The 15,030-nt window shown below is 46.1% G+C and overlaps 1 protein-coding gene across 8 annotated transcripts in view; it reads left to right on the top strand.

Moving 5' to 3' along the window:
• The window catches only part of LOC141735448 (zinc finger protein 462-like), a 103,739-nt gene that overhangs the window by 38,310 nt on the left and 50,399 nt on the right, over positions 1-15,030 (top strand). For 3 of the 8 annotated variants that reach the window (XM_074568253.1, XM_074568251.1, XM_074568252.1), the window contains exons 4-6: positions 618-782; positions 2,017-2,288; positions 8,912-9,030. In XM_074568253.1, the coding sequence (XP_074424354.1) occupies positions 618-782; positions 2,017-2,288; positions 8,912-9,030 (556 nt within the window). The remainder of the gene's footprint in view (positions 1-617; positions 783-2,016; positions 2,289-8,911; positions 9,031-15,030) is intronic. The other 5 variants (XM_074568254.1, XM_074568256.1, XM_074568255.1 and 2 more) reach the window with 5 other exon arrangements.

Below are 15,030 nucleotides of genomic sequence, written 5' to 3' on the forward strand. Positions count from 1 at the left end.
AGGCAGTTTAATAAAGCAAAAGCAAAGGCCACGCCCAGAAGCAAAGGAAAACAAAAGATTTTTTCTCTACTTCCTATCAGCAGGAAACGTCCAGCCGCTTCCCGGGAAGTAGGGCTTCAGTACGTGTAGGGGTTGCTCTGGAAGATAAACATCTAATAACGAATTTCCCCCCCTCCTCCTCCTTTTTCTTAGCTTTTATTTCTGTGCAGACCTCATATGGTATGGAATATCTCTTTGGTCAGTTTGGGTCAGCTGTCCTGGCTTTGTCCCCTCCCAAGATCTTACCCACCCCCAGCCTACTAGCCTTTGGGGGTGGGTGGGTAAGTGGGGAATGTTGGAGAGACAGCCTTGATGCTGTTCCAGCACTGCTCAGCAGTAGATAAAACACTGGTGTGTTATCAACACCTTTCTAGCTACCAATACAAAGTACGGCACTATGAGGGCTACTATGGGGAAAATTAACTCCATCTCTGCCAGACCCAATGCACATGTTTACACTAAATGCAATTTCCCTTAAGGTGCAAATCTGGTCTGGGTATATTCGTAAAAGTGAGATATTGGAAGCATGTTTTAGTATTACATTAGTATAACTGATTAATACTCACGTGCTTCAATAGGCTTTTGGACACTTGGAAGATGCTTCAAAACTTAAGGAGAGGAAAGTAGTTGGCTACAAATGTAAATTTTGTGTGGAAGTTCATCCAACACTTCGGGCCATCTGTAATCATCTCCGTAAGCATGTCCAGTATGGGAATGTTTCTTCTGTGTCAGCTGCAGTAAAGGTGAGAATTCTGTGAACCGACAACATTTTTTGTTTGATATTGAGGCCTAAGTGAAAGCCCATAGAGGGATCCCATGGAGTCAAATGGGTTTTGGATTAGATATTCTGAACAGTTAAGCATGACATTCTAATCTAATTCTTCAGGTTTCTATAGCACGTTTTGTTTAAGATATTTTGACTTTCTTCTGCTCTTCATCTGGGGCACAAAAACTATTTAGTTCACATTTCTTATTTGTCACAAAGGAATGATATCACAGATGACTGAAAGGCTTGATTTATGATCAGGAGCTTCTCCCTCAGCTGTTCTGGGCTACTTTTCTGCTTTCTTACACTCTTTAAAGTGTGGGGGTTTTTTTAATTTTTTTTTCTCCAACCCATATGCAGAAGTGAAATTATAGTGCTGCAAACACATATTCAAATAGCCAGCTGATCCAGGGGTCCGATTCAAGTGCTTAATTGTAAATGTGCTGCTGTTTACTCCCTATGCAAGTGGAGACCACCTAGAATGTCTCTGAGGACAGGCTGTGCTCCACAGCCAGCTTTACAGGATATCAGCAGGGGATGTTCAGGTGCGGTAAGGTTGCAGGAACTGGTCATGCAGCTCTCCTTTTCTTGCTGCAGTGAATACTCAGCAAAATCTCATTCTGTAGTCCTTAAAATGTGACTTAAAGCATGCCCATTTCGTGATATCAACTATGTGCTGTGTAAAGTAGCTGAGTCCTTCAGAGTCTAAACGGTTCTATCTAAGAGCTTTCATTGTCCTTCCGCTGACCTTCCTTTAGCTTATCCAATACTACTGACAGAACGGGATGCTTCCCTTCTATGAAATGATTACTGCTCTTTTCCAGCTTCTCAAGTAAAGTTTATGTGGGGTCAATACCATCTTTTGAGCAAGTAGATACTAAACAGCAGGGAACAAAAACTAAAATCCAAGGCCCAAAAAACATGATATAAATATACTTTTCAGTTTTAATGTTGCTGCAAAATGTGTGCTATGCTAATTAACACTTAGGAAAGGGACCAAGAGATGGGTTGTTTCTTTTTTAATGTATATATATGTATATATAACTAAAGACTAGGCTCTCTTTATACAGAAAGTCATTAGTGTAGTATGGTAGGGATACCTTTAGAAAGTAAATGCAGTGGGAAACCTAGATATTAAAATTAATACATAGGAGAGACTGAGGGGCAGAAGGGAGAGAGAATTGATGGCTTTGGGGGGGTGTGTTTTTTAGCAGGAAGCTGAAGATTCTTCAAGCACAACTTTGGAGGGTTTTGAGGGAGCCAAAGACCCTGGCAGTGTGGAATTTACAGAAGCTGAATCTGGAGCATCCTTGGAAGATGAAACCAGGCCTGGGGGCTACCACTGCAGCCAGTGTGACCGGGTTTTGATGTCTATGCAGGGTCTGCGATCTCATGAGAGGAGTCACTTGGCTCTGGCCATGTTTACCCAGGAAGACAAGTACAGCTGCCAGTATTGTTCCTTTGTCTCTGCTTTCAGGCACAAGTAAGTTATGGTTTGTTTTCAACAGAAGTGCAGACTAGCACGACTGGTTTTTATGTTGGTTGACATTGAAGGAGAGCACACTCAATTTGATTTCAAGACGTGTTTTTCTCTTTCTCAGGATTTAGGTATTTTCTATGCCCCCAAACTTTTTACTATTGCCCATGACTATAAAAAGTCCCATTTTTATATCTTCTTGGATTCAAGTTCTCTTTTTGTTGTGTGTAGGGCAAATACACACCAAGCAAAAGATGCCCACCACTTATGCAGTCCTGTCAAATGCATGAAATTAAAAAAAAACATAAAGAGGAAAAAGTATTTTTCACTAGCCTTTCATGTAACTACCTTATTTTTAAAGAGTAGAGAGATTTCATTTCTAGTGTTGAACAGTTATCACAAACCAATCTTAAAGTTAGATCTTTTTTCTTATTTGTGTTGTGCAATTTTAGTCTATGAACATAGTCTTCACATCCGTGTGGTATACTTGGAATGGGTTGAGGAAATCACCCCTTACCTCCTGTGACCCATGAAAAACACATGGTCATAATAAATAATCACGTTCCTCATGACTTATTTCTTTGCCTACAGCTAGGAAGCTTTAGAATTCTTTTAATCATATTTATTCATGGCTTGCCATAAAGAAATGAGGTTTGTTGGATTTTTTTTTTTACTGACATCCCAGACTGCCATATTTCTGTAGCTTCTGGGAGGGGGAGAACTGTCCCGTTCCCCCATCCTGTGTCCATCCCCCTTCCCCCCAAAGAAGAGAGATCCAGGTGCATGTTTAACATAGGCATTGATAGCACTGTCACCCTTAAATTGTGTGAAGTTGTTACTGTTCTATAATTAAAAGTATGTGGGAAAGAAAGCATGATATAAGAAATATTTATAAACCCTTGTGTTAGAAAAGCAGCATTTCTGTCAATATCACAGCATGGTTCCTGTGTGGGTGAGCAGCAGGGCATAATAGTCCAAGGGCTGGGCAGGACATGGCAGTCTCATTAACATCCTGGATCTGAGCTGCTGGCAAGCACCAAACCTCCCTGTACAGCAGGTCAGGTCGGCATCTCCCCTGCAGAAGGGAGTCTCCCGCTACTATCACTCACCACTTCCCCCCGGTACTGTTGCATGGTTCAGGCGCAGCCAGCTCTGATGCTTCATTGGACAAAGCTCCCATCCCCTCATCTGCAACCAGATGCAGAACTGTGGAACCTATTCTGTAGTTGAAGATCTTCTGGTGAAGCAGGAGCTGTCCTCCCAGTGCCAGATATCACAAACTTCCAGCCTTTACCATCTTGGTAGTCTCCATTTCCCAACCTGGTAAACACAGATGTTGGCTGCCCCTCCTTCAGTAGAATTGGGAGTTTAGGCTCTTGTCTCTGCAGGATCTCTGAGAAGATCCTGTTAATCTTTTTCTCATTATCTCTGATGTTGTGCAGTTGTCTGACCTTCTGCAGCTCCTTTAACCTGGTAACACAGCTCCTCAACCAGTGCACACCTCCTGTAGGCAAGGAGACAGTTTTCCTCTGTTCCATTCTCAGTGAGAAGCCTCAGACATTCCCTGTAGTCCCAGATAGAATAGAATAGAATAGAATAGAATAGAATAGAATAGAATAGAATAGTATAGTTCAGTTCAGTTCAGTTCAGTTCAGTTGGAAGGGACCTACAACAATCATCTAATCCTACTGCCTGACCACTTCAGGGATAACCAAAAGTTAAAGCATATTATTAAGGGCATTGCCCATATGCCTTTTAAACACTGACAGGCATGGTGCATCAGCCATCTCTCTAGGAAGCTTGTTCCAGTGTTTGACCGCTCTCTCAGTAAAGAAATGTTTCCTAATGTCAAGTCTGAACCTCCCCTGATGCAGCTTTGAACCATTCCCACACATCCTGTCCCTGGATCCCAGGGAGAAGAGATCAGCACCTCCCTCTCCACTTTCCCTCCTCAGGAAGCTGTAGAGAGCAATGAGATCACCCCTCAGCCTCCTTTTCTCCAAACTAGACAAACCCAGAGTCCTTAGCCACTCCTCATAGGACATTCCTTCCAGCCCTTTCACCAGCTTGGTTGCTCTCCTCTGGATGCATTCAAGGACCTTCACATCCTACTGAAATTGTGGGGCCCAGAACTGCACACAGTACTCAAGGTGAGGCCGCACCAATGCTGAATACAGCGGGCTAATCACCTCTTTTGAGTGGCTGGTTATGCTGTGTTGCACCCCAGGATGCAGTTTGCCCTCTTGGCTGCCAGGGCACACTGCTGACTCGAGCCTACTGTCGACCAGCACCCCCAGAACCCTTTCTGCAGGGCTGCTCTCCAGCCACTCCTCTCCCAATTTATACTTATGTCCGGCATTACTCCATCCCGGTGCAGAATCTGTCATTTTGACTTGTTAAATTTCATGCTGTTGATGATGATTGTCCAATGCTCCAATCTACCCAGATCCCTCTGCAAGGCCTCTCATCTCTCGAGAGAGTCAACAACACCTCCCAGGTTGGTATCATCAGCAAACTTGCTAATGGTGCATTTAACTCCTGCATCCAGATCACTGATAAAAATATTGAAAAGAACTGGCCCTAGAACTGAGCCCTGAGGAACGCTGCTGGCGACCAGTCACCAGCCAGATGTAACCCCATTAACTAAAACCCTTTGAGCCCCGCCATTCAGCCAGTTCTTTACTCAGCGCACCGTGTGCCTGCTCACAGTTGGACAACTTGTCCAGAAGGATGCTGTGAGGGACAGTATCAAAAGCCTTACTAAAATCCAGAAAAACTACATCCATCGCCTTCCCTTCATCCACTAGGCGGGTGACCTTATCATGGAAGGATATCAAATTAGTTAGATAGGACTTTCCCTTCGTGAACCCATGTTGACTGTGCCTTATACATTGTCCTTTAAATGCCTTTCAATAGTACCCAGTATAATCTTCTCCATAATTTTTCCAGGAACTGAGGTTAGACGAACAGATCTGTAGTTTCCTGGGTTTTCCCTCATGCCCTTCTCGAAATTGGAATAACATTGGTCCAGCCAGTGGGGACCTCCCCAGGAGAAGGAAAAAAAAAACCTCGTATGTTGAGATAAAGAGTTAATTAGAACAATAACAGAAAACGAAAATAACAATAATAATAACTAATAATAATGACACAGGTCACTCTCACCGCCTGGTGAACTGGCACCATCCTGAACAGTGATTGCGGATTTCCTCCCCCCCCAGCCAACCCCCATTTATATACCGAGCATGATGTCTATAGTATGGAATATTCCTGTTGGCCATTCTATTGTTCTATCTATGCTCCTTCTCAAGAGCTGAAAAGAGTCCTTGAAAAGTATAAAACATCGCTTGGCAACAACTAAAACTATATGCATTACTGACATTCTTTTCACAGCAATCACTATAAAGAAAATTAACTTTCCCAGCTGAAACCAGGATAGTTCCACGAGGAGTTCCCTGTTCAGCCAAGCTGGTCTTCTGCCCTGCTTGACTTTTGACACAATGGGATTGCCTGCTCCTGTGCTTCTGAAAGGTGGTTCTTAAAAACTGACCACTCTCATGGACACCTAAGCCCTCAAAAGCAGACCCCCAGGGGACACTGCTAAGTAGCTCCCTGAATAGCTTAAAGTTTACTCTCCTGAAATCCAGGGTAGCAACTCTGCTGACCTTTTTTCTCATTACACTGAAAATTTTAAACTCAACCATTTTGTGATCACTGTGGCCAAGACTAGGCCAAGACCTACTATCCACATCTCCTATGAGTCCTTCTCTATTCAGAATTAACAAGTCTATGAGGGCATCTTTCCTAGTTGGCTCACTGAGTACTTGTGACAAGAAGGTATCTTCCACAAACTTCAGGAATTTCCCAGACTTGCTCATCACAGCAGTATGGCATTCCCAGTTGATGTCTGAGAAGTTGAAATCTCCCACAAGGACCAGGGTTACTGATCCAGAGATTTCTCTTAATTGCCTATAGAATAACTCATCAGTGCTTACATCCTGGCTGGGCGATCAGTATTAGACACCCACTACATCATCTCTTTTGTTTTCCATCCCCCTAATGCTCACCCAGAGGCTCTCAACCACATCATCCCTAACTGTACAGTCTGTACAGCCAAACCTCTCCCTCATATAGTGCGACACCTCCATCTTGCCTGCCCTGCCTATCCCTCCTGGACAGCCTGTAGACCTCCATTCCAGCACTCCAGTCATGGAACTCATTCTGCCAAGTCTCACTAATATCAATGACATAGGTCTGGGAACAGACCAATGCTTCCAGTTCATCCTGTTTGTTTCTCATACTGCGTGCATTGGTGTACAAGCATTTCAGATGTACTCTTAAACCCTCAGCACTCCCTGGAGCAGTGTAAATGTTCCTATTAGCATTGCCACCCTCAGATGATGCCATGCCAACCCTTGGCTTACCTTCAGCTCTCTTGATGGTATCCCCTTCTCCCATCAATTCTAGTTTAAAATCCTCTCAATCGGTCCTGCCAGCTTATGAGCAACGAAGTATTTCCCCCATCAGGACAGGTGGATCCCGTCAGGCCCCAGTGTACCTTGTGTCTCACAGACTCTTCCATGGTTATAAAAACCAAAGTTCTGGTGGAGGCACCATTCCTGGAGCCACGTATTGATGTCTTGGGCATGCCTGTTTCTTCCATTGACTCTCCCCATTACTGGGAGGATTGAGGAAAACACTAGCTGTGCTGAATCTTTTAGTATTCTTCCCAGGGCCCTGAGATCTCTTTTGATTGACCTTGGCCTTCTTGTTCCTGTGTCATTAGTACCCACATGAAAGAGCAGGAGTAAGTAATAGTCTGAAGGCTGTACTAAGCTCATCGGTCATCTGGGTACATCCCTGATTCAGGCCCCAGGAAGGCAGCAAATTTCCCTCAGAAGAGGATCTAGTCTGCAAATGGGTGCCTCCATTCCACTCAGGAGAGAGTCACCGATGACCATAACTCGCCGTTGTTTTTTTCTCAGCACTGGTCTTAATGCAGGTCTTGATGTGAGGGGATTGGTTGATCTGACCTTGATGAGAGTATTTGCACAGATTCCTCCTCTTCTATCTCAACATGTCCTTCCTCTACCATACCCAGACACTCATACCTATTCTGTAAAGGTAGCTGAGAGGGTAAGAAGGGGTTCCTCTTACAGTTCCATGCAGTAACTTGTAACATGGAAAGCTGCATCCTTCCTCAGGAGCTCTTTGAGTACAAGCTTCTGATGTGCCAGGGGTAGTTGTTACAGTTGGTGCTGAGTTTGAGATATGCACTGTATACATCTTTGGTAATCTGTTTTAGTTTTATACCATCTATTTAAAATGTGGGTTTTTTTTAATGAAATACTGACCACAAATGTTTAGCCTCTCTTATTTAGGAGACATACTGGTACTCCGGAGAAATGGGGAAAAAATTATCTTACCACAAACTCCCTGTTAGATTTATGATAATATTATGTTTCTATGAAGTAGCCTTGAAATTGGATATATGGTCTAGTTTTTGGTTTTGCTATCATTAGATCTTTGAATACACAGACTTTGGTGTTAGCACTGGTAAACAGGGATTTTCTTGGCTCAGGCTCTGTCAGCGTGAGCCTAAAGATCCTGTGAGACCCTCTGTAGTGTGAGGGTCTGGAGTAGGCTCCATTTGATCTAGATCTTGATATTCAGTAGAAAAAAAACAGGATAATTTAGATCAATTAATAGGAAATAAAGCTAAAGTATGCCTGGAACTATTAGGATGGTGGTTTGGGGGGGATGATAAATAAACCAACCCTTTCCAAACTTGTCCATACCTTCTTGTTGTTTCACTGCTGCGCATAAACAGGCTCAGACTACTCTTATATCACAAAGCATTAATATTCCCAAAGAAGAGGCTGTATTGGAAATGTCTCCATCCTGATCTGAAGCTATGGACGTGGGTGATGAATTCTCCCCCCCTTCAATGTCAGGCTTTTTGCTGCTCTGATTTCCCCTGCAGTAAAATAGCATCTGGTCTTTTCCACCTCTTCTTCTGTTGTTGAGCTTCATGCAGGGTTTCACAGTCCATTACATCTGAAACTCTGCCACTTTTTACTCCTAAAATCATTGACTATAGACAGGTTGCTGGTACCTTCCCCCCAGAGTAGGCTATCTAATCTGCTTTTGCTGCTGTAACCAAATGAAGGTAGAGCTAGATAAATATTTTCCTTTCCTTAGGAGGAGAAAAGGGGGCATATTTTCACAAAAGCACTTCACAGAAAAATCCTGTACTATTTTTATTGTTCTGTTTGGGATTTTTCTTGTTTGTTTTTGTTTTTTCCTCAAATAGCCTTTATCCTATAAGCAACTCTCTTGTTAGTCTGGATCGGGTAAAATTTAATTGATAGTAATTTTGCCCTATTGAGTTAAAGTGGCTTGCATTCTGTGTGGTAAAATTGGTTACAGATCTCATTCTTCCTCAGATTAGACTCTGCCTTGTTCTATAAGCAGACCCGTTGGATATAAAGAACCAGCATGAGAAGGATAGCTGAGCCTGGCCTGCTCTTATTTAAAATTTATTTTTGTTACTAGGTTTTTGGCTTGCATCTGAAGGAATAGCTAAAATGATTTACTATTTTGTTTCCTTTTTTTGTCTGTCTTTTGATCAGTCTGGATCGCCATATGCAGACTCATCATGGGCACCATAAGCCATTCCGTTGCAAGCTCTGTCCATTCAAGTCCTCTTACAATAGCTGCTTGAAAACCCATATACTCAAAGCTCATGCTGGTAAGTCAATCAGTTCCTTGCTCGTGCTCTCCCTTGTCCTCCCTTGATCTCTTTCTCTTGCTGTCAGGCACACATACCTGCTGTTGTGTGCTCCCTCTTGCTCAGCCTCACATGCAGCCATGCTTGTTCTCTCTCTCTCCCTCCCTTGTGGGCAGTCACACGTGCTCTCTGCACTCTCTTGCGTGGTCACAAGCTCTTCTTGTGCGGTTGTACACTCTCCCTCCCTCATGTGTGGTCATGTGCTCCCTCTCACTTTTGTGTGTCCCCTCTCAATCAACCTTGTGCTCTCGCTCTCCTGCTTTCCCTCTCTCCCTCACATGCAGTCATACTCACTCTTCCTCTCTATCTAGGTTGTGATGTCCCTCTCTCACGTGTGGTCTCTGTCATGTGTTATCCTTCTCTCTTGCTTGCTTGCTCTCATGATTGTGCTTGCTCTCCCTCTTCATATGCAGCTGTACTCCCCATGAGCTGCTGCTTGCTTGCTTCCTCTCACTCTAATAGTCATGTGCTCCCTGTTGCTCAGCCTTGTGCATGGTTGTGCTCACTCTCCCTCTCTAGGTTGTGCGTGCTTTTCCTCTCTTGGGTGTAATGGCACATGCTGTCCCTCAGTCACAAATTCTTTATGTCTGTGGCTCCCTCTCTCACAGACGAGTGCTCTCTCACAGACCATTGTATGCTCTCCCTTGTGCACAGTCATGTTTGCTCTCCTTCTCTGGGTCACATTCTCCCTGTATCTCATGTGTGGTTGCGTATGCTCCCTTCCATTCTCTCTGTCTCGCTCTCGGGGGACATGCTTGTTCTCCCTCTCTGTTGCTCCCTCCTGCGCTCCCTTGCGCCTGGTCACCTGCTCTACATTTCTCCAGGTCTGGCTAGGTTTCTCTTCCTTGTGGTTTCTCCCTCTCACGTGCTCCCTACAGCAGTCATGTGTTTGCTGTTGCTAGCTTTCCCTTCCTCTCTTGGTCAAGGTCTTGCACTCTCTTTCTTGGTCATGCACTCTGTTTCTCGCAGTCACATGCTCTCTGTCACATGCTCTCTATCAGTCATATCATCTTCCTCTCTATGTTTAAGAAACGTCTAGATTTGGCACTTCAGGGCATGCTCTGAAGGGCAGAGATTGTAGGTTGTTGGGGTTTTTTTGGTTGGTTTTTTTGTGTGTGTGTGTATGGTTGGACTTGATGATCTCAAAGGTCCTTTCCAACCATGAAGATTCTATGATTCTATGAAGATTCTGTGTCTCTGGCATGGTCATGCGCTCTTTCTCTCTTTGTAACACAGCGTCTCAGTCTGTGTTGGTCTTTCTTCCTGTTGCTCTCAGTCTGGGACTCTGCCGTGTGCACTGGCTCATTCTGTCTTGTGTGTGCTGTCATGCTTTCTGTGTCGTGCTCTCGTGCTTGCCCACTCTGGGTCACATGCACTCTTGCTCTTTCTTTAGGTTGTGCACTCTTGCATGCACGCACTCTCCCTCTCAGTGAGTTGCATCCTTGCGCGCTCTCTCTCTCTCCCCTCCCTGCCCTGGGACACGTGCGTGTGCATGTGCTCTCTCTCCCTGGGGCATGCACACGTGTATGCTCTCTCCCTGCATTGCATGTGCCTCTCTCACTGCATTTTGTGCTCCACGGGTTGCACACTCATGCTCTCTCTCTGGGTCTTGCATTCTCTTTCTGGGTTGTGCTCTCTTGGTAATTCATGCTCTCTGGAGTGTGCATTTGCTCTGTGGGTTGCATGCTCTCACACACTCTCTCTGGGTCTTGTGCTCTCTGCCTTGTGTGATCCTCTCTCAATCTGTGTTGCACATGCTCTCTCTGTCTCTTGGTACACTCTTGATTGAGCACTATCTCTGCATTGTGCACTCCTTTGGGCCCTACTCCCTTTGGGCACGCACTCTGTCTCCTGGGGTTTTGTGTGCACTCTTGCATGATCTCTCTGGGTTATGTATGTGCTTATTCTCTGAGCCATTTGAGTTCTTTCTGGGATGTGCACATGCACTTGCTTTTGGTTGTGCATGTGCATTCTCACTCTGGGTCACATATACTCACTCTCTCCCCTGGTCAGGCATGCACGCTCTTGCATGCTCTTGGTCTAGACTGCAATCTCGCTCTTGCTCTGGGCTGTGCATGCTCATGCTCGCTCTCTCTGGGTGGTGGGCATCTGCATAGTCTATCTGGATCATGTGCACGCTCATTTTGTCATGCATGCTTTTCTCAGGGTCACGCTCTGGGGCATGCGTCCTCTTTCACTCTCTGGGGCATGCATTCTGCCTTTCTCTGGGTCACATAGCATCACAGAATCATAGAATAGTTTGGATTGGAAGGGACCTTTAAAGGTCATCTAGTCCACATACCACCACCACCCCCCCACACCCCCCCCCCCCCCCCGCAATGAGATGGGACATCTTCAAGTAGATCAGGGTGCTCAGAGCCCCATCCAACCTGACCTTGAATGTTCCCGGGGATGGGGCATCTACCACCTCTCTGGGCAACCTGTTCCAGTGTTTCACCACCCTCATTGTCTAAATCTACTCTCTTTTAGTTTAAAACCATTAGCACTTGTCCTATCGCAACAGGCCCTGCTAAAAAGTTTGTCCCCATCTTTCCTGTTAGGCCCCCTTTAAGTACTGAAAGGCTGCAATAAGGTCTCCCCAGAGCCTTCTCTTCTCCAGGCTGAACAACCCCAACTCTCTCAGCCTGTCCTCATAGCAGAGGTGCTCCAGCCCTCTGATCATTTTTGTGGCCCTCCTCTGGACCTGCTCCAACAGGTCCATGTCTTTTCTGTACTGAGGACTCCAGAGCTGGACGCAGTACTCCAGATAGGGTCTCACCAGAGCGGAGTAGAAGGGCAGAATCACCTCCCTCAACCTGCTGGTCATGCTTCTTTTGATGCAGCCCAGGATACGGTTGGCCTTCTGGGCTGCAAGCGCGCATTGCTGGCTCATGTCCAGCTTTTCATCCACCAGTACCTCCAAGTCCTTCTCAGCAGGGCTGCTCTCCATCCCTTCATCCCCCAGCCTATATTGATACCAGGGGTTGCCCCAACCCAGGTGTAGGACGCACTTGGCATTGTTGAACCTTATGAGGTTTACACAGGCCCACTTCTCGAGCTTTTCCAGGTCCCTCTGAATGGCACCCTCAGGTGTGTTAACCACACTACTCAGCTTGGTGTCATCTGCAAACTTGCTGAGGGTGCTCTCAATCCCACTGTCTATGTCATTGATGAAGATATTAAACAGTACTGGTCCCAATACGGATCCCCGAGGGACACCACTCGTCACTGATCTCCATCCGGACATTGAGCTGTTGAGCACTACTCTATGGATGCGACCATCCAGCCAATTCCTCAACCACCGTACAGTTCATCCATCAAATACATATCTCTCTAATTTACAGAGAAGGATGTTGTGGGGACCGTATCAAAGGCCTTACAGAAGTCCAGATAGATGACTTCTGTAGCTCTTCCCTTGTCCACTGATGTAGTCACTCCGTTGTAGAAAGCCACTAGGTTGGTCAGGCGGGACTTGCCCTTGGTGAAGCCATGCTGGCTGTCTCGAATCTACTCCCTGTCCTCCATGTGCCTTAGCATAGCTTCTAGGAGGATCTGTTCCATGATCTTCCCAGGCACAGAGGTGAGGCTGACAGGGCGGTAGTTCTCAGGGTCCTCCTTTCTCCCCTTTTTAAAAATGGGTACAATGTTTCCCTTTTTCCAGTCACTGGGTACTTCACCTGACTGCCATGACTTTTCAAATATCATGGAGAGTGGCTTGGCAACTACATCAGCCAATTCCCTCAGGACTCTGGGATGCATTTCATCAGGTCCCATAGACTTGTGTATATTCAGGTTCTTCAGGTGCTTCTCCTACGATGGGAGGGACTTTGCTCCCCCAGTCCCTGCCTTTCAGTCCATCCACTTGAGAGGTGTGGGGAGAGAGGTTGCCAGTGAAGACTGAGGCAAAAAGGTTTTGAATACCTCAGCCTTCTCCTCATCCATTGTTACCAGTTTGCCAGTTTTGTTCCTCAGGGGGGATACACTTTCTTTGACCTTCCTTTTCTGGCTGACATACCTGTAGAAGCCCTTCTTATTATTCTTTGTGTCCCTTGTGAAGTTCAGCTCCAGCTGCACCTTGGCCTTCCGGACCCCATCCCTACATAACTGGGCAGCGTCCCTATACTCTTCCCAGGATACCTGTCCCTGCTTCCACTGCCTGTGCATTTCCTTCTTGACCCTTAGTTTGACCAGCAGGTCTCGACTCAGCCATGCTGGTCTCTTGCCTTCCTTTCCTGATTTCTTACACCTGGGGATTGAGAGCTCTTGCACATTATGCAAAGCATCCTTAAAGATCTGCCAGCTCTGTTCTGCTCCCTTGTCCCTGAGGGCTGTTTCCCAGGGGGGTCCTATTGACTAACTTCTTGAACAGCTGAAAGTTTGCTTTCCTAAAATTCAGGGTCCTGACTTTACTCTTCACCTGATCCATTTTCCTCAGGACTGTGAGCTCCACCAGTGCATGATCACTGCAGCCCAGGCTGCCTCCAGTCTTGACGTCACCGATTAGCTCACTAGCGTTGGTGACCAACAGGTCCAGTATTGCATCCCCTCTGGTAGGACTGTCTATTACCTGGCTTAAGAAGTTATCCTCAATGCACTCCAGGAGTCTCCTGGATTGCCTACAGCCTGGCTGTACCATGCTACTTTTCCAGCAGATGTCAGGGTGGTTGAAGTCCCCCAGCAGGATGAGAGCCTGCGAGCATGATGCCTTCTGGAGCTGGAGTAAGAAGTCTTCATCAATGGCTCCCCTTAATCAGGTGGCCTGTAGTAGACACCAACCACAAGGTTCCTGTTGTTGCCTTGGTCTCTAAGTCTTACCCATAAGCTTTCAACCTGCTCGTGGCTATTCTGAGACAGCTCTTCACACTCATAATTTCTTGATGTAGAGGGCAACGCCTCTGCCCCTCCTTCCTTGCCTGTCCCTTCTGAACAGCCTGTAGCCATCGATAGCCGCACTCCAGTCATGGGATTTGTCCCACCAAATTTCAGTAATGACAACTAGGTCGTAGCTTTCCAGCAGCACGGTGGCTTCCAACTCCTCCTGTTTGTTGCCTATGCTGCATGCATTGGTGTAGAGACACTTCAGCTAGGCTGTTGACCGTATCACCTTCTTAGAGGAATGCCCCTTAATTCCTTTGAGGTATTTCACTGGTGTTTTCCTGTCGGTTCCTATTACCTCAGGAGCCCCTGGTTCATCTCCGTAAGACTTCAAGTGTGCTGCAGTGTAGCCAGCACATCTCAGAGCAACAGGATGAGGGCCCTTGCTAGCACCCTGTCCCTCTAACCTTGGTGTGTCATCCCACCGCTTGTCATGGGCAAGCCTGATATTGTATTATAATTATATATTTTGCTTGAGCTCTCCCTCGAGAGAGCGTGCACTCTTGCTCTCTGGGTCAAATGCTCTCTCTTTCTGTGTCATAAGCTTTGGGTTGCATGGACACACTCTTGCTCTCTGGGTCACATTCTTTGGGACCTGTGCGATCTCTTGCTCTTTGGGTCATGTGTGCACTTTCTCTCTGTCTCTGGGTCACACATGTGCGCTCTCTCTCTCTCTCTGGGTTATGCGTTCTATTTGTATCTCTGGCTCAAGATAGATGGTTGCCTGCCTTTCTCTTTATCTCTGGGCCACCCTCTTTCTCATTCTCGTCCTCTCTGACACCCTCTCTGGGTTAATCCCTCTCTGTCTCTTTTTCTCCTCAGGTCGACCTTTATCTGTATTTACCTCTAGGTTGCCCCTCCCCTCCTCCCCTCTCGGCATTTCTCTCTTTCTGGGTTGACTTCTGTTGTACCCACTCTCTCTCTCTCTGGGTCACCATCTCTCTCTCCTTTTGGTTCCCCATCCCCTTTTTGACTTGCCTTCTCTCTCTCACCATCCCCCATGCCCCTCATCCCGCTTGGCTGACCTCTTGCTCTCACTTTATCTCTCTTTCTCTCCCTCTCTGTGGGTTACCCTCTCTCTATGGG

The sequence above is a fragment of the Larus michahellis genome, chromosome W (assembly GCF_964199755.1).
Source record: "Larus michahellis chromosome W, bLarMic1.1, whole genome shotgun sequence".
NCBI lineage: Eukaryota > Metazoa > Chordata > Aves > Charadriiformes > Laridae > Larus > Larus michahellis.